Below are 26,831 nucleotides of genomic sequence, written 5' to 3'. Positions count from 1 at the left end.
TATTAAGCTCGAAAGTCTTATATATCTGAGACAGCCTGTATATTTTTAAACCAAAATTTTGCTTTCATTCGGATTATATTGAACACGGAGTACCAAAACCGACCAAAGATGTTAATTCTTTTAAACTTATTGATTTCTTAGACTCAATATTGACATATGAAAAATGTTCTGTTAGCTATTTCAAAACTATAAAAACGTCAACGTCGCATTTTACCAAACTGTTTTTTAAATAAAATTGTAAAATAGTTATTAATGATTAGATCTCTAATTGAAGTACAAATTACATTAGCTATTATTTTCTTGAAGTGCATGAATAATTTATAAAAGCTAAGTTTACGAGAAAATGCGACGTTGGCGTTTTTATAGTTTTGAAACAGCTAATATAAATAAAAAGAATTAATATGGAGTTATCCTTTAATGACGTTTCAAGGGTATAATTTTCCTTTTATTCAAATTAAACAAGTCTAATACAAAAACTTTACACACTTGAGTGGTGGTCAATATAAACTTTTTTTATTTAGAACAATAATTATATTCAGGGCCGGTTTATAGAAAGCTCATTTAAAGTTAAATGCGTTGTTAAATTTAACAACGCGAATGGACCAACCAAACTGCTTCAATTTGGTCACGTGATCACTGAATCACGCATTTAACTGCGAATTAAATTAATGACGCTTACACAAAGCGAAATTAAGAAATTAAAATTTAAACTCGAATTAAACTAATTCGAATTAAGTATCCATTTAAAATGCATTGACTAATGTCAAGTTAATCGCAATTAAAAATTGATTGCAATTAAAATGTTCTGTAAACCGGCTCTAAGGACCGGCTTATAGAAACGTCATTAATTTAATTCGCAATTAGAAGCGTGATTTACTGATCATGTAGCCAAATTGAACCAATTTCATTGGTGTATTTGCGTTGTTAACTTTTAACAACGAATTAAATTTTAACAAAGCATTCTATAAATCGGCCCTTAATGCTTTAGGGCCGATTTACAGAAAGCAAAATTAGGATTCAATTCAAAATAAAACTAATTCGAATTAAGTTGCCATTTAACTGCAACTAAAATGTTCTGTAAACGGGTCTTAATTTCTTAGCAAAAAAGTTAAAAATAAAAAAACAAAAAGCGTTTTGATCTTATACAGTGACGTTTGCTATGTAGTAATTAATAAAATAAAATGAGTTTCAAACGAATCAATAATAAATCAATAAAACAAATACACAACAGATAACGCAGTCTATAAAGAGAACCAAATATTAAAACTCACCGCAATTACCATGAAACCAGTTACAACAGCCTTAATTTTGTCATTTTGTCTTTGGACTACCAAAGGTAATAACCTACTCGTAACTATTTTCTTAAGTTCAATTAATCTTGTTTTTAGCTGATGTTCGCAATGCTCGCATCATCGACGGAGAAATTTCACCTGAAGGCAAGTTTCCATTCGCTGTTGCTTTCTATTACGAAAAAGCTGGTGTTACAAACTTGTGTGGTGGATCTCTCATTAACAAAAAATGGATTTTAACAGCAGCCCATTGTGTTCAAGAGTAGGTAAGAATACAATTTTAAATTTTGCAAACAATTTAGGATTAATTCAGTTACCAAAATCGGTTACACTTAATGGTTGTGTTGGTTTTAAATATTGGTGGTTTTATAATGTTTGGTAATTTTAGAACGCATTCAACCCATCCAGTTACCTACAAAATCGCTCAAAGCCGGTGAAAATGCCGTTGTTGTCGGCTGGGGAGCAACAAAAGATGGTAGCGAAACCAATAACTTCAGTCAAATAATTTAAACAAATTTTATAGCGAGCCCTTTACCGGTACCTTCAAACACACTTTCTCACGTTGAGTTGACCACGATTACTAACACTGCCTGTATGAAAGTGTATGGAGCCGTAATTAGAGATACTATAGTTTGTGCAAGTGGTGAAGGAAATCAAGGAATGTGTCGGGTTTGTCTGAGCCAATTAATTTGTTTCAATTTTTCATGTTTTTGTTACAGGGGGACAGTGGAGGTGGATTGGTTCAAACTGACGCTGAAGGAAATTATGTTCTTGTAGCTGTTGCAAATTTTTACGGAAGAGAATGCGAAAATACTTATCCTTCAGGATTTACAAGAACTTTCGACTATTTGGAATGGATTCAAAATGTGACTAGTAATGTAGCAGAAGATGACGATAATGATACAAATTCTGCTTCTTTTGATTCAAATTTGTTACTAGTAGTAACGTTTGTAGCTGTTGTAACGTTGAAGTTAAATCAGTAAAAATAATTTGGTACATTTATGTGTTTATTTATTTATTAGTTTGATGATAAAAGTTTTATGATGTGATCAAACAAAATTCATTGACTTTACGTAAACTAATCCCTTTAATAATACTTCAATATCGTATCTTGTCATATGTCCTAATTTCTGATCCCCATCATAAAAGTGTTTTCCTAAATTCATACAATCTATTTAAAAAGCTTTCAGTCTATTTATCTAAATTATTTTAACAGCTACTTAATCTCCACACAATTTACATAAAGAATTTTTTAAATTTTTAAAATGCCATTGAAGCTAGATTTGATAAATAAGAACTCAAACACTCTTAAGATTACGGATATTTTTTAAATTGTATGTGTTATCTTGCTGAGTATACAGTGTTGGACAAAAGCATGAAATCAGACGTTTTGTGTCCAAACTCTCAAATACTCGTACTTTGAAAATGTAATAATTTTTTAGAAATAAATATTTTCGAAATTTCTTTAAGTTTTCAAGTTATTAAACAATGTTTTTTTCAAATGGCACCCTACTACGGCGACTTTTTTGGTAAAAGATTCTGTTCTAATTCAATAATATGTATTTTGTTTTTAAACCAGTGGTTTTCTGAAAATAAATTATTAAAGTTGTGTTCCAAGCTCATTACGAAGGTTTTTCAAACTTAGCCAAAGTAGTTGTATCCATCCATAGATGTTCATATTTGCAAAAAAATTGACAAATATTACTCGAATAATAACATCCATGGATGTAACCTCTTCGGTCAAATTCTGAAAACCGTCGTAATGATCTCGGAACGCAACTTTAATAATTTATTTAAAAAAAAACACTGGTTCAAAAACAATATTATTGAGTTAAAAGACATTTTCAAAGCATAACCTTTTACTAAAAAAATAACTGTAATAGGGTGTCCTTCAAAATTTTTTTTTTATAATTTAAAACTAAAAAACATTTCGAAAAAATTATCACATATTTAATGTAATTAATGACGTACTAATTAATTTTTTCGTAAGGTTCATGGTTTAAGCACAAAACGCTATATTAATTAATGATTATTTACAGTACCAAGTTTTCAAACCGGAATCATTTAGAGTGCACAGCTGCATATTGTTTACGGTTTATTTCCTGTTTCAGAAGAAAACAAATTGTGAGCTTTTTGTCAATAGAAAAATTGAATAACCCTCAAACTCATTTGATAAAATTTGTACAAAATCAATTGTGGGCAGAGAAAGTTGGTTGTCTTACTGATAAAAAGCTCTTCCAGTTTATTACATTTTTTAAGTGTGTCTTTATTTATTGACGATTGATGATAGTTGTAAAAAAATGTTGGCTCATAAATAACAAAAATTTAACAAAATTTGTTGCTTACAGATGTTTAAGGTGTCGTTCAACAAATGTTACATCTTTAATGGGTGATTTGCCAGCAAAAAGATTTCAACCAGCATTTCTATTTCAGAATGTTGGAGTTGATCATGCAGATCCAGTTTTCCTTAAGAATCGTCGTGGACGCGATTACAAGATTTATAAATATCTACTATGTCGTTCTTTTTGTTTGTTTTGCAGTAAAGGCAGTGCACATTGATTTAGTATCAAGTTTACGTAAAAAGGCATTTTAGCAGAATTAAGACGATTTGTCGCTCGGCGTAGTTGCCTATCCAGAATTTATTCAGATCACGGAAGTAACTGTGTAAGGCAAATAACGAGTTAAAAAAAATTCAGTCAATTTAAGTTTGGCCAAACTAAAATTGTTGAATCCTTATTAATTGAGGGTATTCAGTGGTAATTTATACCACCTCATTTACTCAATTCTATGCATGGATCGTCCATTATTTATATCTAACTCGCTTATGGTTAGTCTTACAAGAAAAATGCAAATAACTATTTTGTAGAAAATTTTATCATATTTAATTTTGTTAAAAAAATAAAAATTGCTAGAAGTAACAGTTTTCGAGATATAAGCAAAAAACCAAAAAAAAACTGTAACCTTAATTAAATCTTCAAATATAATTTTATCGATAATCTTTATTTTATTAATTAATGATTATTTACAGTACTAGAGTTATTTTGAAGAGTTTTCATAAGCTTTCCAAATAAATAATTTTATTAGAACTTTCAATACTTCTAATGTAGGGTTTAGACGAAACAGGCTGTATAGTCTATACCGAAGTCAATTTATAGTTTTTTTGCTAAGTAAAAGTAATAGTAAAATATTATTATTGGAAGCGAGAGACAGGATTTATATTATATGCTCACCGAACTATATAATGCCGTTTTTGATCCGAATTATATATATACACTTTTTTTTCTCCAACACACAAAAAATTACACGATAAATAATATATAATAAATAATAATTGTACATGTACAAAAAATATTAATAAATGATATTAACAATGAACTCTGAAGTTAACTCTAAAATGTTTGATTTTTGTGACCACTTTGTCAATGAGTCTACACAATATCACGTTTAATAAACACAGTTTATTATTCAAAGAAGTATTTATTATTAACAATAAAAATTATAAATTAAGCTTAGTCAATGACAATCTGCAACTGTTATCAATACCTTAACAATGTCTATAAATTTAAGGACTGATTCGATATCTGACGTCAGATCAATCTATATCCCTTAAGTGGTAAATTGGTTTACCTTCTTTTTGACAATGCCGTCCCCAATTGCCACGATTTTATTTTGTTCATTATTATGGCTAAGTGTTTCTGAAACAGTAAGTTTTGATTTTAGTAAAGTTCACATAATTACCTAAGTGTTTCTAATTACAGCACACACTCTTTCTGGGTAGAAACAACACAGGTGATTTAAATAATTAATTAAAACCCCATACATCCAGTTTTCTTGCAGATGTTCGTATCATTGGAGGCAATGTTGCATTTGCGGGCCAATTCCCTTACATGGCAGCAATTTATAAGCATACCAGCAGTGGCAACTTTTTTTGCGGAGGTGCCCTTATGAGTAATCAATGGATATTGACAGCAGGATCATGCGTCGAAGGGTAAAATTAATTCTTAAACCCTTAAATGTAACTTAATTTATATTCAAGTGCCCAACTGTTTACGATTTATTTGGGAACAGCAAACTTAAAAGATGTCAATAACCCCAACAGCCTTAAACTAGCCACAGATGAATACGTTTTGCATCCAGATTACAACCCAGACACTTTTGAAAACGACGTAGGTCTCATAAAATTAAGAATGCCGATAACTTTTAGCGGTAAAAATCCTAATTAAATGTTCAAATAATTGTAAAAAAAATTTCAGTGTACATACGGCCGTTCAATTATTTACCAACCTTTGACCTTTTGCCTGGCACACCTGGCGTGGTGGCCATGGGTTGGGGCCAAACGAGTGATGGTACATACGTTCCTGTAATGATTTCAAAACCTCATCCAAAAGTTTCCAGATGATCCTGGTCTTGTCGACGACCTACGATTTGTATATTTGACACCTTTATCAAATGATGAGTGTAAATTAGTTTACGGGAATCAAATCAAAGACGAGATGGTTTGCGCTGCTGGCAATAATAACGAAGGATTTTGCTTGGTTGAGAATTTCGTGTCATATTTTCATTGACCATTTTTGTCCATTTATTGTAGGGCGATAGTGGGACACCCTTGATTCGAATCAGACAAGGCCCGACTGCAACCCATGTCGGAATTGCAAGTTTTCAGAGCAAGAACGGATGCGAGAGCACCGATCCTTCGGGATACACGAGGACTTTGGAATACGCTGACTGGATAAGGAACGTGACGGGAGTTGACAAGTAAACCCAAATAAAAATATAACCGAATGTTTAGTTTTTTATTTTAATCATTTTGCCACTTCTCTATAAATCGAAGCTTTAATCATCAAATTAAATAATAGATAATGTTGTAAGACCTATGATTATAAAGTGACACATAAATACTGCCAAACAAGTACAGATAAGCAAGTAAAATTAAATTATTTGACAATAACTCCGGAACTATTAGACTTAGGCTCAATTTTTGGAAACATTTTTAACGGAGAGATAAATTTAAGCCTCACTTAAAACATAAGCAACGTCAATCAGATACGTACTACCTTAGCAACTAACGGAGAGATCAAATTTTAATGAAGTTTAATCGTTTCAGAACTCGGGCATTAACCCATTAAATTTATTATCTTTGAAAAACTCTTTTGTTTAGGTAAAACCTATAGGTTATTAAAAAAAAATTAAAAAAATTTTACAGGGTATTTTAAAATTGGCGAATTCTGAGTTCAGAGTATCGTAGAGAATTACTTCAGTAGTCTAAATATAGAAACAAAATAAAGATTCGGAGTTTGCCAAAGATACATTGGTTTGAATGCTGCAGATGCACTTTGAATTGCGTTTTCTTCAAATGCAGGCTAAAAATTTTTTTGTTTTTGTTATCTATGGTGTAAATGATTGTGGAAAATAATAATGTAAAACAGTTTCCCGAGAAATTAGCTTTACTTTGAAGTAAAAATTTCTAAATTTACTGTAATTAAAAAAAAATAAAATGGCAATTACAAACATTTAAGTTTTTTTTACTCCAAAATAAAGCTAAATTTTTGAGAAATTGTTTTACATTATTATACTCCATAATCATTTACACGATAAATAACAACAAACATGTAATATTGAGCCAACATTTGAACAAAACGCAATTCAAAGAGTAATTTTCAAATCAGCGTATCTTTGATAGAAAGTTCCAAATCTTATTTTTTTTCTATATTTGGAATACTGGGATAATTATCTACCATGCTCTGAACTCGAAATTCGCCAATTTTGAATCATCTCTCTATTAAATCTTTATTAAAACTTAATTCGTTGTTATATGTTAACAATGCGAACAGACCAATCGAATTGCTCCAATTTGGTCACGTGATCAGTTAATCACGTATTTAATTACGGATTAAATTAATGCCGCTTCTATAAATCACAAGTATAGAGAAAAATATGAAGTTTTTAGCAGCAAACACTAACTTCTGTGCGACTATTAGTTTTTGAGATACAGAGTGTATCAGAAATACGTGTGTTAATTTTAACACGTAATAAAACTCATCAAATATAACAACTTTTCTATCTAAAATTTTGCAAAATTCTTATTAATAATTTTCACTGTTTTCCTCCTTTCTTTCGTGCAAAGGAGCCGGTTATTGTTAAATAATTAGTTTGTATTCATAGCAACAATTTTCATTGTTGTTTTAAATTGTTTAAATTGTCCGTTTCTATCACAACGAAAATAGTTCGGTTCTTTTATTTTTGTAGTTATTGGCGGGTATACGTTTCAGTATGTTATCTTTTTCCAAATTTTAAATAAATTTGCGAATTTTTTATTGAAAAATTACAAATAGAAAAGATGTTTTATTTGTTGAGCTCTGTTACCTATTAAAATTAAGACACGTATTTCTAATACACCCTGTGTAGTAAAAAAAAACTTTTAGTAGACTCGCTCTCCATTTTACAACACTATTGCCTTTTTGACTTTTTTTCTTTTGACTTAGGTTCTGTAGGAGTAAATAAAACAATGTATATAAAAAAATGTATTTCTGAGTCATCAAATGAAACTATACAATATAATTCTCCAATTTTGTTTATTGGTAGATGATTTATTATTGTCTACGTTTCCCTACCTTTTTGGGACGAAACGCAAACAATACATCATTTACCAGAAAATGAGCTTGTCTGCTTTCCCGAATAATTAATCACACCTAATTCTTTAATAATTCCATGAAAAAAAGTAAAAATGTTTTGTGGTAAAAATCCGTAAAAAACGGTCGCTAAAATTAAAAAAAAAAACACACAGCTACTCCAACCTGATACCTACATCAAATTTCAAAATAACTTTAGTATATAAAGTATATAAAACTCTTATAATACATGTAATTTCTGAGATATGATAGTGAAAAAATATCAGATTCACCCCATGTCTTTATGGGTCATTAAAAAAAACTTAAAAAAAGACATAAAATTACACCAAAAGTTAGGTTTTTATTTATCAATTTGCCACTTTTCTGTACTAAAATTAAAGCTTAAACCATCAAATTAAAAAGATAATGCTGTAAGCCCTAAGATTATTAAATAACACATAAATACGACCAAACAAGTATCGGTACAGATAAACAAGTCAAAATGAAATTATTTATTTTTCTCCTTTTTATTATTGGACAAAATTTTACTTACAGCAACAAAGTGAGTAAAACAGCACCGTTGTTGCAAATTACTTTTTTTAGACCAAAAATGCAAAACCACGGATTATTGGGGGTGAAGTAGCATTTGCCGGCCAATTTCCATACATTGCTGCCATTTACAAAAGTACCAACACTGGTACGTTCTTTTGTGGAGGTGCCCTTATGAACAACCAGTGGATTTTAACGTCGGGCTATTGTGTAGATGGGTTAGTTACTTTTAAATTCAATACAAAATTTCAATTTTTGGTTTTAGAGCTGTTTTATTTACGATTTATTTAGGAGCACACAATTTGAAAGCAAACGATCCAAACGTTCAAAAATTTGCCACAGACACGTTCGTTTTGCATCCAAATTACAACCTTGACACATTAGAAAATGATATTGGGGTAATAAAGCTGCGATTGCCAGTGACATTTACAGGTAACATTGTTACTTCAATAGAGATGTAGTAATTGATTACAGATTATATAAAACCGATCGATTTTTTGCCAAGTTATGACCTTTTGCCCAACATGGGCGGAATTATGAACTTGGGATGGGGCCAACTTAACGACGGTAAAAACAAACTCAAATGTAGTAATTAAGTCTATTTAAATATTCAGAAACGGCTGGAATCACCGATGAGCTCCATTATGTCTATTTAATTCCAATTTCTAATGAAGAGTGCCAACTCAGCTTTGGTAGTCAAATTTTGGACACGATGGTGTGTGCTGGTGGTAATTTTAACGAAGGTTTTTGGAAGGTTTGCCACAACAACACTGGTTTTGTTTGAAGTTTGCAAATCTTTTCAGGGTGATAGTGGAACGCCCTTGGTACGATATAGTAACGGACCTCGAACTACCCATGTGGGTGTTGCCAGTTTTATTAGCAAAAATGGATGCGATACGCCTGAGCCATCGGGTTATACACGAACATATCCGTTTGTAGACTGGATACGAAATGTTACCAACATAGAGTAAAGAAAATATTATGCTGTTACGAAAGAAACACATGTTGAAATAAAAGTATTCAGCCAGTAAACCATCCCAATAATTATTATTTCTGGGTAGCGTTAGTAATATTTATTTTCGACCCCTACAATATGAATTTTAGAAATTATCCTAACCTGTAGTTAAGTGACTCACTTATGATGTCCTGGTGGTGGTTTATAGACTTCCCCAACAGTTAAAGAAATCAAGACCATAATTACAAGTAATGCTTTGGTAACAAAAGACATTGTCTCGGTTGTTGGAAATCGCGCTTTAAAATGAGTCTTCACTTAAAAGAAAAACTGTATTTAAGTATTGTTTTTATATCAGGATATTTGAAACGCGAGAAATTACTTAAAGTTTATCTGTAAATGTCTACTTAAAAGTAAAGCAATGTAATTACAACGTGAAATACCCACTGATACAAGTACAGAGAAACTGAACTTATGTTTACACCAGAGACCTTCAATCGATTGCTAATAAATTATGTATTTAGCGTGTAATTCTATTTCTAGAAAACTATAATTGAAACATGTTTGCGATGATTATTAGAGATTTTTTAGAGTCTTTTGAATACCAAAGTACCACTTGTCTTCAAAAACTCGAAAAAATATGTATTCTGAATTCAAGAGCGTTTTGTGCATTTTTCTGTCTCTCAAGTCAAGGACGTTTCCTTAAGTCCTCAAAAATTTTAAAAAATCTCAAGTGATTCGTTTTTGAAATGTCTGATTTTTTCGATTTTTGTCGAAATTTTGGAGTGTTTGTCAGACGATAACTCCAAAACTGTTAATCGTAATCCCATTAAGTTTGTTATCGTTAGAAAGCTCTTGTACTTATCTATCTACTAAAAAAAATAATTGTTCTGCGACTAATAGTTTTCGAGAAAATTTATACAGACTGAACCAAAAGAAACGCAAAAAATTCATATGTTTGTTAATAGGCATTTTTCATTTGGTTATTTGAATTTATAGAGGGTGTTCCAGTGTATGTTAATTTTAAAATGTAACAGACCACAACAAATTAAACATTTCTTTTATTTGTAATTTTTCAATAAAAGTTTTACAAATTTACTTAACATTTGGAAAAGGTAACACATGGAAACTTGTACTCGTCTATATATGTGTATTAAAATAAAAGGGCCGAAATACATTTGTTGCGATCGGAAGAGAAAAAAGCAACCTGTGGCGATTGGTACGCATTGAACGGTTCGTTTGCACAAAAAGTAAGGAGGAAAAGAGTAAAAATAATTAATGACTAAAAATTTTGCAAAATGTAATACAGCGTGTTATGAAATAGTTTACCACAAAATTTGAAAGTAGATAGAGAATAACAAAACGAATCGTTCAAGTAAAACTCGTTTACTTGCTGTTTCAAAACTACAAAAAAATGGCAACAGTGCACTTAGTTTTTGGGGTCAAATACATTGACCGGCAAAATTATTGCACCACATAAAAAATATTTTTGTACTCATAGGACCGGTTTATAGAAACGTCATTAGTTTAATTAGCAATTAAATGCGTGATTGACCACGTGACCAAATTGGATAAATGTGAATGGTCCATTCGCGTTATTAACTTTTAAGAACGAATTAAATATTAACAAAGCTTTCTGTAAACCGGTCCGTGGGGTCGGTTTGTAGAAGTGTTATGAAGTTAATCTGCAATTAAATGCGTGATCACGTGACCAAATTGAAAAAATTTTTTTCGTCCAATCGCGTTGTTAACTTTTAACAACGAATTAAATTTTAACAAAGCTTTTTATAAACCGGTTCACAGCGTTTAGATAGCTATTTCCCGGTTATCTCTAGCGTGTGGAAAACTGACTTTCTCGCACTGCGGTATTTTTTACTTTGCGACAATGACTAGGGACATTTATTAGGTTGATTCCGCTATTGTTGAAAAAAAATAGTTATTTGTTATAAAAAATATTGTACCTAACTTGAATGAAAGCAATTTCCCACATTCGCACTTCAAGCAACCCTCGCTGCGCTCGTGTCGCAAACAAATTGCTCATATAGGTAATTGTATTTTCCAAACACGTTAGGTAAATAACTATTTTTACCGTTTAAATTTAAGAATATAAATTAATCAAAAATTTATTGATTAACTACTTAACGTTAAATTAAACTAAACTTCTAACTGTAACGTCAACAATTAAAATACAACTTATTGATTATCAAAAAAAGCAAAAAATGAATTTCATTCGGATTAGTTTTTTGGCCTAAATAAGGGTTACTGAGGCAACTTTGATATTCGGAGGCAATCATTAATACCTGTTATACTTTCTCGAGCCTGAATAACTGCCTTCCTTGTACTTGTTCTGATGTGATTTTGATAATTTGACTTTTAATTAGCTAATCATGAATCTACACCAATTGTTTTAAAACAACTGATAGCCGCCGAAATTACTTGAAAATGCTACTACCCAAGATCATCAATTTCAGTACTATTTTCAAAACTCTTAAGTCTTAAACTCTTACAATTTAAGTGATGTTATAATTTTTCCGGTGAAAGTAGATCAAAAATTAAAACTTTCGGTGTTTTCGAGTAATTTTATTTTAATTTAAACTCCTACAAATTAGAATTTAATGCCAAGAAAACCCACCGGTAAAAGAGAAAACCATTTGTGAAAAGTGGCAGTTTTTTTATACATAGTTTTGAAACAAACATATCTAAAATATATAGTTTTCCCAAAAAATCGTTTTGAACCTATGATTCAAAATTTTGAAAACTGCTGACCTGGAATAATAAACATTAAGGAGTACTTAAAAATTATTGACAAATTGGCAGACGTACATCGACTTCTTGGTCCATTTCGTAATTTTTTTTATTAAAGTTTACAAAAACACAGTTCAAAAACCCGACATAGCAAACGTTAATTTTAAATTTAAATACAACGCGTTTCAACCACAAAGTGGTCATCCCCGGACTTTAAAACTGAGTTTTTCTTAAGCCATTCCCTAACACCCTGTACACAAAAGTTGTTGTATTGTACTCTGATAGTTTTATTCCGTGGTAAAATTAACACACGCTTTATGAAACACCCTGTATATGTTTTTATAAATGCTATATTTTTACACCATTTTTACATTTATTACGCTAATGCCATTGTTCAATGGCAACCGAGGATTAAACCGCAAAAAACACTGTACAAGATAAAAAAATATCAAAGAAAATCTTGAAAAATAAAAGGAAACCAAACGAAATCAGAAAAAATTATTGTTAAATAAGAGAAAATCTTTAGATAATCTGGTTTACAAAATTCGGGGTGAAATTACCCCTAATAGCAACCGATATTTTTGAATTGAAATATGAATAAAAAATTAAATAAATTATTGCTAATTATTATTACACACCAGAAACTTTAACATTTTGTTATAAAATGAATCTTAATGGCCCTAAATTTTCAACAATTTTAAACGACTTTTTCTCAAAAACTATTTATCCCAGAGCATTTCGAGCATTTGATAATAGATATTGTTAAACCAAATTATTATTAAACGACGCGATGCTGTATTTTCATATCATGTGATTGCTCGTTTTGGAATGGCATGTGATCATACAACTCGTATCAACTAAGTGAAATCTCTTATGTGATCAAAGTTTATTTTTTTGGAAGCAGTAAAGATTAATATCGCTTTGTAATCCTAATTCCTGCCATAAATTTGACGTGAATGCCGATATCCATCATGATTTGTTGTACAACATACATCCTCCCTGATTTCTACAGATCAACGATAAGACTGATAAAACACTCAAAACTCGAATGAATATAATCAAAATCCAAGGCGAAACTTGCCACTCTCGCCAAAATGATGAAATCCGTTGCTCTCCTCCTTTGCATCGCTACAGTTTGGGTGGAATCATCCCCAAATGGTAACAAAGAAACACAAAAAACACTCTTGACTGTCTTATTTTTTTCAGTACGCATAATTGGTGGTCATACTGCAAAAGCCGGTCAGTTCCCTTTCGCTGCAGCCATTTACAAAAGCACAGCTACTGGTACTTATTTCTGCAGCGGAGCTTTGATTAACACTCAATGGGTTCTGACAGCTGGACAGTGTGTCGATGGGTAATTTAAACACTTTTGAGGTGGTTTTGTATTGAAATTTTTATTCAACAGCGCCGTCTTGCTCACTGTTCGATTGGGATCGAACAGTTTGAGTGCAAACGATCCAAATGCGCTGAGATTAGCAACGGATACCTTCTTCTTGCATCCTGAATACAATGCTACAAAAATGGTAAATGATGTGGGACTTATCAAGTTCCGTCTGCCTATCACAGAAACAGGTATTACGCCAAATCCAAAATTAAAAAATAACCAAAAACCCAATTTTTAGATTACATTAAACCTATCAGTGTGTTGGCGTCCTCCGCACTCCCCGATTCTTCTTCTGTTATCACCTTCGGGTGGGGACAAATTAATGATGGTACTTTTTTCATCTTAATAGTCCATATGATATTTTTCATGTTTGGTTTTTTAGAAAATGCCGGATTGGTGGACGAACTTAATTATGTTTATTTGACAACTCTCAGTAACGAAGAATGTAGACTCACGTATGGAAGCCAAGTTACGGACAATAATGTTTGTGTTAGTGGAAATTATAACGAAGGGACTTGCAGGGTAAGTTTCTATTTTCCCAAATTTTTCTCTTCTAGTGAAATTTTTAGGGTGACCTTGGCAGTCCTCTTTTCCAATACGGTGGTACTTCAATGATATACCACGTGGGGATTTCAAGCTTCTTGAGTGCCAATGGATGTGAAAGCACTGATCCTTCCGGTTTTACCAGAACTAGTCCATACGTCGATTGGATCAATAATGTTACCAACACTTATTAGAATTTGTGAAAATCAAACCGTATTTTTAATTGAATAAACTTTAGAAGTAAATCGTTTTTACTAACACCTATCCAAAAATTAAAGTTTTGAAATTGTAAGATGGAGGGGAAAATAATTAAAAGTAAAAAATATTTTGTAAGATCCAACTCTAACCTGTCGTGTAAAGTAATGATCTAAATAACTACTTTACAGATATTCTACATAGTACGGTAATATAACATAACATCAGTTAATAACACTAGTTTACAGCATGTATGTTGCCCTAGATTTTTTTGCCTTTGTTAAGTAACTGTTGGACGCTGATTTCAAAACTACAAACATATTTTTTCTATCAGTTCTAGTTTTAAAATGTACACTAAAGTTTTTACTTTGCTAAACATAGGCGTTTCTATAGAACTGTTTGTAATGGATTAACATGGACTTTGTAAACTGAACAGGGCGGAGATTTTTTTTAACTCTGAACATAGTCCCTATGTTCAATCTGAAAAAAAAGCATATCAAAGCATTGGTCTAATTTAAATTACAATTAGAAACGTAAAAATAATTATTTGATGTCAAGTGTCAGGTTATTTGAAGTTATTATTACGATAAAATCAAGAAAAAATTCAACGAACGAACGAAAGAGAAGATACAGATAATAAATTTATACAATGCCAATAACAATGCCAATTTAATAAACGCAGGTGTGTCGAATACGAACACCACAAGAGAACAAGATCAAATTATGTATTAACTGAAGAAACCAAATTAAACATTTTATGTTATGCAGAAGAAAACCCGATGTCTTCATTAAGAATGATGAGCAACAATTTTGGAATCTCGTATTCTTCAGTTAGAAAAGTGTTGAAAGACTTTAAATACAAACCGTATAAATTTACAAATCATCAGCTATTGAGTAACGAAGATAAAATTAAAAGAACCGATTATTGTGAAATAATGTTCAATTTATTAAATGAAAATGAAGAAATATTGGAAAAAATAGTATTTACAGACGAAGCATCATTTAAACATGATGGTGAAGTAAATTCTCAAAATTATCGGTGATTCACTTATTCGTCCATATCCTTTTCCTTGATTATTCTGTTCTTTAGAGATATTGGTCAAGGACTAATCCACGCCTCCAAAATTTAACAAGGACAGTACAACCGTACGGTTAACGTATGGGCAGGAGTTATTAATAAATAGCACACTAATAGGCCCATTTTTCTAAGAAAGATATTTAAATTCAGTTTACTTCTTAGAACTTCTTCGCACACAAGTAGATCCCCAAATCCAAAATTTAAACATTGATAATGCCTGGTTCCAAATGGATGGAGCTCCTCCGCATTTCACTGCAGGAATCAGACATTATTTAGACGAAGCGGTGGATTGGAAGGTTTAGACCAATATTTTGGACCCCTCGGTCCCCAGATTAGTCCCCCAATGACTTTTTTGTTTGGGGGTACTTAAAATGTAAAATTTATAATAATGTGATAATAAATAATGTGGAAGAACTTAAAGATCGGACTAGACATGCTTGCAATGAGCTCAACCCCACTTTCATACGAAATGCTGTTCAGGGTTTTTATAACAGGCTCGGTTATTGTCTGGAATGAGAAGGTGGACATTTCGAACATTTGTTAAAATAGATTATTATTTTTTACCTGTTACTATTACCTCAATAAATTTCACAAAAACTAATTTTTCAGTGTTTGAGAATTTTTGATGGCGCACGGTACAATTAGTTGCATAGCAATATTCACAATGCGTTAAAGAAAGCGAGTTAAAGAAATGTCCCTGTATGTGTTATGCTATGTTTAGGAAAAAAAAAACCTCAGCGTATGTAAGTAGCACAAGTTAGCATTTTTTTTAAAAGAACCTAACTCTTAATCATTTACTTATGGATTGCCTCTGATGTTGTTGCTGTTGTTGAATGACCATTAAATCTGCAAACAAATTTTTTCTATCAGCTCTAGTTTTTGAGATATAGGTAACTCTTATTTGCATTTATTTAGAAAAATGCACTTGGCTCTTTAGTCATTTAAATTTATTTCTTAGGCTTTTTTGCTGTTGTTGAGTACCTAGCTGTTAGATACTAATTACTTCAAAAGTGCAAACAAATTTTTTGTACCAGCTCTAGTTTTTAAAATATACAGGTAACACAAATTAGCACTTTCCGCATTTTTCATAAGCTATTAAACAAAAACTAGAGCTGATGGCCAAATTTGGTCGGCAAATTTAAAATCTACACTCTAAAGATATACAAACATACAGGGTAACAATTTTAAACAACAGTAAAAATTGTTGCTATGAATACAAACTAATTATTAAACATTGACCGGCTCGTCTGCACAAAAAAAAAGGAAAATAGTAAAAATTATAAATTAGTTATTTACATATCGAGTTTAGAAAGTGCAATTTTCCACATAAGCACCTTGTTTGCTGCACGAGCGTAGCGAGTACTGCATGAAGTGCCAATGTGGAAAATTGCTTTCCAAACAAGTTAGATACAATATTTTTGGTAACAAATCTCTGAAAAAAAATATTAATATTTTTTATAATTTAGTGTTTTTTGCTAATGGGTTGGTAACAATCAAAGAACAAACAATCAAAAATTTGACAAGAACTGTCACTTATCGTAAAAAAATAGCCGTTTCCATGTCAACGATAGCAATACCAACTTATTAAATGTCCCTAGCCATTGTTGCAAAGTAAAAAACATCGCAGCACGAAAAAGTCCGGAAGTCCAAGTACTCATCACTATCTGGCACAAAAAAGAATTTCGCAAAACGTTGCATAATGTTGCGTACTGGATTTAGATTTAATTCAAATAAAATCATATCACCATGTATAAAAAATATAAACAAACAACAACAGAATTATCAATAAATCAAAATAGTTTGATTTATCAATTCATCAATTAATAAAAAAATACAGTCCACATTCATTTATACAACAGAAAAATTGTTGTATTTGATGAGTTTTATTACTTGCTAAAATTGAGACACATTTTTCTGATACAATCTTTATATAAAGATAAAAATAATACAAATTATTGGTAACAAAGTTGTTGATAAATAATAACGAATTTTAAATAAATCGTCAGTCGTGATTAACAATAAAAATAAATTATTTTTTAAACGGATTCCTATGAAATAATTCCCAATATTGGCACATCTACATATTGTGATTTTTTTAATGTAAAAAACTGCGAAACTCTGATGGAAAATTTAAAAATAATTATTCACCGTTTTCTCAATAGTTGCACCAATGGAAAAGTTATGCTGACTGTACAAGAATAAACGATTACTATTTAAATCAAAAAATGAAAATTGCTCAACAACTAAAGCAATTGACGATGAAATAAGAAAATAAGTATTCAAAGTATGAAGACACTCAATAATACGGTTCATAGTATAAACTTTGAAGATGTTAAAGAAAAAAGCAATATTTGTGAAAACTGTTGCAAAGGTAAGCAATATAAGAATTCTGTCCCAAATGAATTAGTGTACAGGAAAAAGGAAAGCTCAGAACCATTATACAGGCTGTCCCAAAATTGGCGAATTCCCAGTTGCACAGTGCTCGAGAGAATCACTTCAGTAGTCCAAATGTAGAAACAAAATGAAAATTTGGAGCTTGCTCACAAAGATACATTGGTTTGAAGGTGCATTGCGAATGCACTTTCAATTAAAAATGAAACAGTAAATTCCACAAATTTAAGATTATTTTACTCCAAAATAAAGTTATTTTTTACATTATTGTTTTCCACATTCACCTTCACCATAAGCAAAAATAAACACTGAAGCTTTTAGCTTGAATTTAAAGAAAACACAGTTCAAATATTGATTTGATAAATATTAAACAATAATAAAAAGAAAACTTAAAACTAAAGAAGAAAAAAAGAGTGAATATAGAAATGGAAACGTTGCATGTGATGATAAAAACCATAAGTAACTATGTGAGAACAAGAAATATTTGTAGTGTACGAAATTTATTCACTAAAACATTCAACTGAAAAAGTACAGTGGAATTAAAAACTTTAACATATATTTTTCAACTAAATGATGTGTTAACATCAATGAAACGGTTAAATTTTTAGGCATAATACTAGATTCTAAAGTAACTTTTAAAGCACACATAGCAGAGTTATCAATCAAACTCTAAAAAATAGTATTCTTACTTCAACAGTTAAACAAAAAAGTTTGAAAAACAAGATTTAAAGATGGTTTATTGTGTTCTTTTTAAATACGTTCTATTATATGGCGTTCTTATGATATGAAGTCAAAGCCCACACACTTTAAGACTCTTTGCCATATAATTACGAGCTATCAGGATTATCGCTGATTTACATTAACGTGATGACTAATGAAGTAAAAAATAAATTTATCGAATTAGGTATATTAACTCTAATCTGTCTATACATTTGTAACAATCAACTGCATAACAAAATAACTTAATTATAACAAAAAAGCAGAACATTGCTTTAATCGCTGCACCTAGAATTTACTAGGCTAAACAAAAGTAGAAGCACCCAAAATTACTATGGTCAAGTTTTTTTAATAAATCACTGCCAGAGACAGTGTATTGCTCCCAAAAAACATTGATAAATTTATACAACAATGTCTAATTGAACCTAAATCCCTTTGTTAATGTTCTTGTTTTTATACATGATTTATGTGTCCTTAGGTGTATCAGCTGTATTACTAAATTAATCTGACGAGTGCAACACGTTCACTGTAAATACGAATAAAGTTTATTATTGTAATAACATTGAGACAAAATTTGCAAAACAAAACAATCAGATCTCCACACAATCAGTTTATATCAGTTTATTAGTGGTCCAAGAGATTCTTGATAAGTGTGATAACATACAAGTTTGCAAGTGAAAAATCCACTTACAATATTCAGAAAGATGATCAAATACAGTGTGTTGATTTTAATAGTGTTGGCGGTTTCAGTCAATGCGAAACCAGGTAATATAACTTGAATCAAATTTTAACTAAATTACAAAAATCGAGGTGTTGGTATCATTGGTGGCAAAACCGCCAAGGCTGGTCAGTTCCCTTTTGCAGCTGCTATTACCAAAAGTACAAGTACTGGTAGTTATTTTTGCGCAGGGACCCTTTTTAAAAATAAATGGGTCATAACGTCAGGCCAATGCGTTGATGAGTAAGTCATACTTTTAGTCAAACTGTGGTCATTTTTCCCTTCCAGAGCCCAACTATTTACAATTCGAATTGGATCAAACAGTTTGAGTAGCAATGACGCAAATGCTGTACGATTATCCACTGACATTTACTACTTGCATCCAGAATTTAACAAAACCACGTTGGAAAATGACATAGGTCTTATCCAGTTTCGCTTGGCCATAACATACACTGAATATATTAAACCTGTAAGCTTACTGTCAACGATTAAAATCCCCGATTACACGTCTGTAATAACACTGGGTTGGGGACAAACTAGCGATGGTAAGGCAATTTTAGCCAGGTTTAAGCAACCTAACAAAGTTTATTAGAAACTTCTGGACTAGTTGATGAACTTAATTATGTGTACTTGACGACTCTAAGTAATGACGAATGCAAGTTAACTTACGGAAATCAGATTACTGACAATATGGTGTGTGCTGAAGGAAATTATAATGAGGGTACTTGTAAGGTAAGCTTTGCCAACACATTTTAGTCTTAATAATACTACTAAATCAAATTTAGGGTGATTTAGGAAGTCCTATGATACTTTATGGTGGTGCCTTGACGTATCTAGTTGGGGTTTCGAGTTTTATAAGTGCAAATGGTTGCGAAAGCACTGATCCTTCAGGATTCACTAGAATTGGTCCTTACGGGTCTTGGATTTCTAATATTACAAAGTCCAATTCAGTGTATTTGTAAGTTAACTCCAAAAAATCAATTGAAAGAAATAAAAAACTAAAGTTAAAATTAGAAAAAATTTTTTTATTTGCAATCCTTAAGTCATCTGCTTACGCCAAATTATGTTTTTTTTAATAAGGATGATGAAAAAAAAAGCACACTTGAAACCAGAAAATCACTTTATTTGATATTCAGAAGTATGATAACATTGATAACACTTATAATATACAATGTTTTATGGCTTTGAGCTAATGTATTCAAATTATTTCAAACATAAAAAAATGTTGATCTTAGCCAACGAAAAAACTATAATGTGTAGATGTGTAGAGCATCTCCCATACCTGGTGGCAAAGTGACCACAGGAACTGACGTCTAAATTAACAGAATTTACATACATAAGATGAAGTATAATTAACATACTGTAATTAGTTATATACCCTAGTAGCACACGTACATAACAGAGATAAAACTTTCCAATATAACCGCCAATTCCCAAATATGACGCTTTTATAAGTTAACTGTTAAACACTTTATCTAACCGTTATTTACGCGCGGTTATGTTGCGGTTATATAACTTCTCTTATATCTCGGTTATATTGCGGATATGTATCGTTATCTAACCTTTATCTACGTGTGGTTGTATTTCGTTTATATAATTTCCTTTACATTTCGCTTATGCTTAGTGATCTAACCATTATATTGCCCTTATATAACTGTTGCCTAAAGTTTATTTAAAAAAACTCATAGTAAATTTTAATACAAATTAAAATTTTAAATATTTAGGATAAATAAATTGGTGCTTCTATCCAGCCTCTTTGAGGTGCACATCACTAGTGCACAATAAATATTGTTCAGTGTTTTGTTGATTCCTTGTTGAAAAATTCCAAAAGAATTTTTAGGAATGCCTTCTGCAAGAAAATGTTCGATGACCAGAACTAACATAGAACTACTTATGTTAAGACCAGATGCTGTAGGAGTAATAGAAAAGATGAAATGCCATCTTACGGCAAAACTTCTAACGCAGTCAGTGTTATCTCTTTCCTCCAAAGAACAAGAGTTTGTCAAACTGTTAACAAATTGCAGTTATCGGGAACTAAAGTATTACTATTTTCAAAAACGTATTGTTCACTGTTTTTTTCATTGCTTTGGTTTTGACAAATTCATTTTTTTTGTGGTCAAAATTAAAATACATTTAGGCAAGCTTTTTCTGCTTTCAACTAAGTATAAATTCAAATTGAACTCTACTTACATGATAGACAATAAATATAGATGACTGTTCACGTAGTTGCAACACGTGGAAGTAAAGAAAAAGCAAAAATTACTGTTGAATGCATTTTACTACCAACACACTAGATAATTTTCAACCATATAACCAAAAATTTCTTAGATTACTTATTTTGTTTTATAATTATTATTATAAAATGCCGGCGAATATTAAATATAACTGTAACAGAACCATGCTTAGATCACCGATATATAAACTGAATCTAGCAACGCTATATTGCATTACATTACATAGCAGTTATATAACCGTCACATAACCTAGACACTAGACATAACCATGGTTAGAACACTGATATATAACCTAAATTTAGCTTGGGCCATATTGCTTAAGAAACATAACGGTTATCTAATCGTAATATAATCATGGTTATAGACGCTAAACATAACCATGGTTAGATAACCGTTATATAAACTGAGTCTAACATAACCAATGGTTCGATTTGTGTATTGCGGTTATATAACGTTATATAACCGAAAGATAACTCAGTAAAACTGTGCTACTAGATATGAGAGTGTCAAAAATATAAAAAATACAATTGAGTCCCTTCTAATTTTACAACTGGTTGTGAGCCCTTAATCTGCATTTTTCTAACAAAATTTGTAAATAAGTTGCTACTGAGATCAATAAAAAAATCAATAAAAAAAGAGAAAAAGCTAATCCTGAAAGATCTTTATTTAAAAAAAACAATTTTTTATTGATGGTTTAGATGTTTATTAAGTGTGAAATGCTGGTAATGTGAAATAAACCCTGCCTTGATAACAGTTTTTTTATTTTTATTATACGGGTTAGGTGTTACCTATTCACGATTTTGGGGAATGACTTAGCAATATTTTGTATGTGACTTTGCCCAAAATCAAAAATCAAATGAGTTAAAAATCCTTACGTCTTTTTTTCAAAAAGTTCATTCTTTCGTACACGCAGGGTAACTTTAAGAAATGATAACAATCAGAAGGAGAAAAAATAAATTTGATTGTTTTTATATTTTTTAACGCAGGGATAAAAACGAAAGATAACTCAGTAAAACTGTGCTACTAGAGATGAGAGTGTCAAAAATATAAAAAAATACAATTGAGTCCCTTCTATTTTACAACTGGTTGTGAGCCCTTAATCTGCATTTTTCTAACAAAATTTGTAAATAAATTTCTACTGAGATCAATAAAAAAAACAATAAAAAAAGAGTGAATATAGAAATGGAAACGTAGCATGTGATGATAAAAACCATAATTAACTATGCGAGAACAAGCAATATTTGTAGTGTACGAATTTTATTCACTGAAACATTCAACTGAAAAAGTACAGTAGAATTAAAAACTTTAACATCATTATAAATTAGCAAGCATTGAAAAATGAATGTACTAAACTGAGGCATAGAGATTTGAGTATTATGACGAATGTTGACGTCATGAATGCTTTTTGTGAATCTAAATTTTTCTCTAAGGTAAGATGAAGACGAAGTTGTTATAAGTTTAAACATAAATGTACACAGTTGATGTCGATACATATTTTAAACTTTCAACGAACTCGAGTATTTTGGATGAGACATGATCGAATTTGTTTAAACCAAAAATGAACCTACAACAACTATTTTGAATTTTCTGCAATTTGCACTTCGTGATGTTATCTAAATAGGGATAGTCTAAGATTAAGCAATATTTTATAAATGACATAACTAAGCTGCTTCGTAATTTGAAATTCAGAATTAAATAGTTCGCGTATAATAATTTAAGAGCAGAATAAGATTTTTTTATAACCATATTAACATGAGACTTAAAACGAAAATCATCATAGTAGTATTTGCGGTCCAATGAAAATAAATTCAATTGACGCAAAGCATAATTTTTTAACTTTTTCTGATATGATCTTACAAAAAAACATTTGTGTATTTTTTAAAGAACAAGACTAAAGTTTTTGAAAATTCAAGAGTAGTAAGAAAATAGTTGAAGTTGAAATAGATCGCAAAATAAAATGTTAACGCAAAGATAAAGGTAGAGTATATGTAAGTTTTTCAATGGAGGAATTTTTAAAAAGTTCGAGAATCACCAGCAACGAACAGTTGAGTCCACACTTCAATAGAATACTGTATGATGCAAACTTAAGTTAAGTTTTTTAAACAAAAGCTTTTATTTAGAAAATGGAGATCCTACTATAGCAGTAATTAATAGTCCAGAAATATCTTCGGCAAGACGAAAACCAGATTTAAGGGAAATAAGAATTTTTAGATCTGAAGAATTCAACCATATTTTAAAAAAATAAACTAAACATGTTTTAAAATAAAAAAAATTAATAATTGCTCGATATAATAATAATTTAAAGGCCTACAGATTAATGGATACAGAAAGTATAATTTTAAGTAAATCAAGAAATGTTTATATTTGCAACATCGTCATTATTGTAGAAAGTAATTTTAGCGACAGAAGATTTGTTTACGATGATAAAAAAATTTCTTGGCTGTTTGTTTGATAAAACTATCCTCAAGAAAAGTTAAAATAAGTAATCTTAGAAGAGAAAGTACCAGAAGATTTTAGACAAAAACATTTTGAAGTTCAAAATGCTGTACATGAAGATAACAAAGCAAGATAAAAAAGAACGTATACAAAACATGAACATCGAAGACCTGTAAGATTTAATGTGCAACGAACGAAATTGAAATCAAGATCTGAAGCTTGAATTAAAATACTTGAGTAAAATTAATCAAGTGAATCTCAAGAAAGAAATTTTCAACACCAATGAAAACTGGAAATGATTTTAATAAAAAACAAAAATTTGAATTGCGCACATCAGAAATGTGAATGTAGAGATGTAAAAACAATAGTTATATGTGCAATTAGTTACAAGAGTGTTAAAAATAAAAAAATTGGAATTTTAGTCCCTTCTAATTTACAATTAAAAAAAATATTCAAAATTGTTGCACGAGAAGTAATGTCACAAACTTGATAGCCGAGCGGTCGAGAGTCGGGTCGACCTAGTATTGAGAGTAGAGTCGATTGTCGGTTTTCCGGCACTGGGTGTGGATGGGTGGAAGCTGGAGGGTTGTGAAAATTGATAAATATTTCGTTCAAAATATAAAAAAATTGACTACTGCACTTGAATTGTTTAGCAAAAGGAATAAAGTAATTAATTTTTTAGTTGGAAAGTCTCACAGAATATATAGTAAAAAACGTTAAAAACAAAAATTACCTTGATTCTGGGTTTTTGTCCAAAATCAACAATTTACAAAATACAACGTTTATTAATTTATTTATTAATAGACGTAGAAGTCAAGAGTTGATAATTTTTTTTTCAAAAAATGAGTTCATATTATTCAGAATTAAATTAATCGTAAATTAAAAATTCATTGCGATTAAATTTTGAGAGTAAGTCATTGCTTTAATTTCAAACAAATAAAAAAAGATAAATATAAAATGGAAAGGCTCTTGCACATTACAAAGCACATTACTATTCTTCTCTCATTTGCTTCATATTAAAAACCATCAAATCCAAATATACAAATAGTTGTTAATTGTTTAAAATATTGCAAACTACTGTAAAGTAAAAGTTATCATAAAAATTGAGGTAGTATTGTCTTTACTATTTACTTATTATTCGAGAGCTTTATTTACTAGTAAACAATTCTTAGATAAAGGATTTAATAGAATTTGGTAACATTTTTCTCAGAAAACATTGATAGGTTCAACCATGTCCCCAGGCCACTTGCTTCCATTCAAAAATAAAGGTTTCCATTCAATAGTCAGGAATATGAATTGATCATGCATTTTAAATGGCAACTAAATGTAGAATTAGTTTAATTCTGAATTAAAATAATAATTTCATTGTTTTGCAAACATCTACAATTAATTTTGTTATTTATTATTTCATTTTTTTGTAATAAACGATTCTTTTATATCAAATACACTCTCGACTTATTAGTTTTTTACTCGAAATATCCAATGCGCAAGAACCTTTCCATTTTATACTTATCTTCTTTTATTTTCTTAAAATTAAAGCAATGACTTATACTCAAAATCGGATTTAATTGCAGTTAATTTTTAAGTCACGATTAATTTAATTCTAAATTATCTGAAATACGGATGGCATGCGAACATGCCTGAACTCATTTTTTGAAAAAAAATTTCATCAGCTCTTAACTTCTATTCGGAAGTAAAATTACCGTTGGGGGCGCCACTGAGCTAGGTCGAAAACAGTAACCATAAATGGCGGGAAAATGTTTATTCGGATGTTTTGAGCGTTGTACGAATTTTGGGGCTTCACAATTATTACATTGCCTATGCGGAATGATTATTGCATCTTTGATGCAAGAAACTTATGTTGACAAATGAGAGATGACGAGGAAAACACGAATAACGAATGACTGTTTGGTTCACTTTCTTTATTAGAAAATTATTACAAAGACATTGAAAAGCCTACCTTTTGGCATAATTTACGTTTAAATGTATCAGCAATTGTTAATATTTATTGTAGTTTTGTAGATTTACCGCAGCATTTCATGATTTTTTCAGTGGAAAATTCTAACCTAAAATTCATAACACTTCACTAATTTATTGGTTTCTTGAGCCAAACTTTGTGTTCGCTGTGATCCATTACTTATAATCTTTAATTAGACAACTGTTTGATAACACTTTGTAATCAAAATTTAAATATTTTTCACTTTTTATCCACTTTCAAGTTCCAACAATAAACACTCTATACCACGAAAAACTACAGAACCAAAGTCAACGCTAATATTTACCACCACGTACTTTTAAAGTAATTCTTTCTATTGTAAGTAATTAACACTGTACACGCAAAATTGTTGAACAATTCATTAAATGTCAGTTAAATATGGCATTACGAAAATTTCTTTACTGTTTTCGACATAGTTCAAAAGTCATCACCAGAGGGCGTCTAGTTAATTTTATTTCCGAATATCACTTAATAAATAAATTAATAAACGTTGTATTTTGTACTTCTGTTATTAATGTTTTTAACTGTGTATTGTATGAAACTTTCCAATTCAAAAATTAATTATTTTATTCCTTTCGCTAAACAATTCAATTTTCACAACCCTCCAGCTTCCACCCATCCACTCCCAGTGCCGGAAAACCGCCCGCTCGGCTCTCAAATTTGTAACATTACTTCTAGTGCAAGTTGTACCTCCATATCCTTTTTTGTTACCTTCTGGATATGATAATCTAGCATTATCAATTAATTATAACTCACAGGAAATGAATTAGATCATAATTATCTAATCATCCATTCTTTTAAATTTATGGGATTAAGTTTTGTTGCTACTTATCCACACTTAATGCTATCAACAACATTTTCGTAGATTATAGGTTGATAGATAAGAGCATGTCACAATAACGTGGTTAAAGGGTTAATTAAATCATTAAACACCTGATGTTATTACTTGATTTCGGATAAAAACCCCAAAAAAAATCAAAACAGTTAAAAACACAG

The 26,831-nt window shown here is 30.6% G+C and overlaps 4 protein-coding genes and 1 long non-coding RNA gene across 5 annotated transcripts; 4 read left to right on the top strand and 1 right to left on the bottom strand.

Moving 5' to 3' along the window:
- The first annotated feature begins 1,207 nt into the window (after positions 1-1,207).
- Positions 1,208-2,287, top strand: LOC103314641 (chymotrypsin BI). The gene is made up of 5 exons (XM_064356706.1): positions 1,208-1,336; positions 1,389-1,555; positions 1,678-1,764; positions 1,813-1,958; positions 2,009-2,287. The coding sequence occupies exons 2-5, from the start codon at positions 1,519-1,521 to the stop codon at positions 2,270-2,272; spliced, it is 534 nt and encodes a 177-aa protein (XP_064212776.1). The 5' UTR covers positions 1,208-1,336; positions 1,389-1,518; the 3' UTR covers positions 2,273-2,287.
- Positions 2,288-4,847: 2,560 nt separating this feature from the next.
- On the top strand, positions 4,848-6,071 carry LOC135266342 (brachyurin-like). The gene is made up of 7 exons (XM_064356883.1): positions 4,848-4,992; positions 5,048-5,078; positions 5,127-5,277; positions 5,326-5,495; positions 5,543-5,635; positions 5,685-5,824; positions 5,878-6,071. The coding sequence occupies exons 1-7, from the start codon at positions 4,930-4,932 to the stop codon at positions 6,046-6,048; spliced, it is 819 nt and encodes a 272-aa protein (XP_064212953.1). The 5' UTR covers positions 4,848-4,929; the 3' UTR covers positions 6,049-6,071.
- Positions 6,072-8,354: 2,283 nt separating this feature from the next.
- Positions 8,355-9,478, top strand: LOC100141575 (brachyurin-like). The gene is made up of 6 exons (XM_064356884.1): positions 8,355-8,459; positions 8,501-8,664; positions 8,712-8,878; positions 8,921-9,013; positions 9,061-9,200; positions 9,250-9,478. Exons 1-6 carry the CDS (start codon positions 8,400-8,402, stop codon positions 9,415-9,417), a joined length of 792 nt encoding a protein of 263 aa, XP_064212954.1. The 5' UTR covers positions 8,355-8,399; the 3' UTR covers positions 9,418-9,478.
- LOC135266343 (uncharacterized) lies at positions 9,031-9,868 on the bottom strand. Its single transcript, XR_010334324.1, has 2 exons — positions 9,583-9,868; positions 9,031-9,532 (listed from the first exon to the last, which is right to left on the bottom strand). It is a non-coding gene; the product is annotated as an uncharacterized LOC135266343 (long non-coding RNA).
- A 3,354-nt stretch (positions 9,869-13,222) lies between these two features.
- LOC100141778 (serine protease H117) lies at positions 13,223-20,150 on the top strand. Its single transcript, XM_064356625.1, has 10 exons — positions 13,223-13,497; positions 13,549-13,715; positions 13,766-13,855; positions 13,910-14,049; positions 14,097-14,260; positions 19,119-19,216; positions 19,262-19,412; positions 19,458-19,714; positions 19,762-19,901; positions 19,955-20,150. The coding sequence occupies exons 1-10, from the start codon at positions 13,238-13,240 to the stop codon at positions 20,129-20,131; spliced, it is 1,644 nt and encodes a 547-aa protein (XP_064212695.1). The 5' UTR covers positions 13,223-13,237; the 3' UTR covers positions 20,132-20,150.
- Positions 20,151-26,831: the final 6,681 nt, after the last annotated feature.

This window comes from Tribolium castaneum, chromosome 5 (assembly GCF_031307605.1).
Source record: "Tribolium castaneum strain GA2 chromosome 5, icTriCast1.1, whole genome shotgun sequence".
In the NCBI taxonomy this organism is placed as follows: Eukaryota; Metazoa; Arthropoda; class Insecta; order Coleoptera; family Tenebrionidae; genus Tribolium; species Tribolium castaneum.
The sequence above is the reverse complement of the archived record's forward strand: the minus strand, read 5'-3'. Positions and strand labels throughout refer to the sequence as shown.

Bases quoted from the DNA above. Each gene is read 5' to 3' on its own strand.
- LOC103314641 (XM_064356706.1), top strand. From the start codon at position 1,519: ATGGATTTTAACAGCAGCCCATTGTGTTCAAGAGTAG. The intron at 1,556-1,677 runs GTAAGAATACAA...TGGTAATTTTAG, and splicing joins CCCATTGTGTTCAAGAGTAG to AACGCATTCAACCCATCCAG. The intron at 1,765-1,812 runs GTAGCGAAACCA...CAAATTTTATAG, and splicing joins CTGGGGAGCAACAAAAGATG to CGAGCCCTTTACCGGTACCT.
- LOC100141575 (XM_064356884.1), top strand. From the start codon at position 8,400: ATGAAATTATTTATTTTTCTCCTTTTTATTATTGGACAAAATTTTACT. The intron at 8,460-8,500 runs GTGAGTAAAACA...TACTTTTTTTAG, and splicing joins ATTTTACTTACAGCAACAAA to ACCAAAAATGCAAAACCACG. The intron at 9,201-9,249 runs GTTTGCCACAAC...AAATCTTTTCAG, and splicing joins TTAACGAAGGTTTTTGGAAG to GGTGATAGTGGAACGCCCTT.
- LOC100141778 (XM_064356625.1), top strand. From the start codon at position 13,238: ATGATGAAATCCGTTGCTCTCCTCCTTTGCATCGCTACAGTTTGGGTG. The intron at 19,217-19,261 runs GTAATATAACTT...ACAAAAATCGAG, and splicing joins TTCAGTCAATGCGAAACCAG to GTGTTGGTATCATTGGTGGC. The intron at 19,413-19,457 runs GTAAGTCATACT...TTTCCCTTCCAG, and splicing joins TCAGGCCAATGCGTTGATGA to AGCCCAACTATTTACAATTC.
- LOC135266342 (XM_064356883.1), top strand. From the start codon at position 4,930: ATGCCGTCCCCAATTGCCACGATTTTATTTTGTTCATTATTATGGCTA. The intron at 5,079-5,126 runs GTGATTTAAATA...GTTTTCTTGCAG, and splicing joins TCTGGGTAGAAACAACACAG to ATGTTCGTATCATTGGAGGC. The intron at 5,636-5,684 runs GTACATACGTTC...AAAAGTTTCCAG, and splicing joins TTGGGGCCAAACGAGTGATG to ATGATCCTGGTCTTGTCGAC.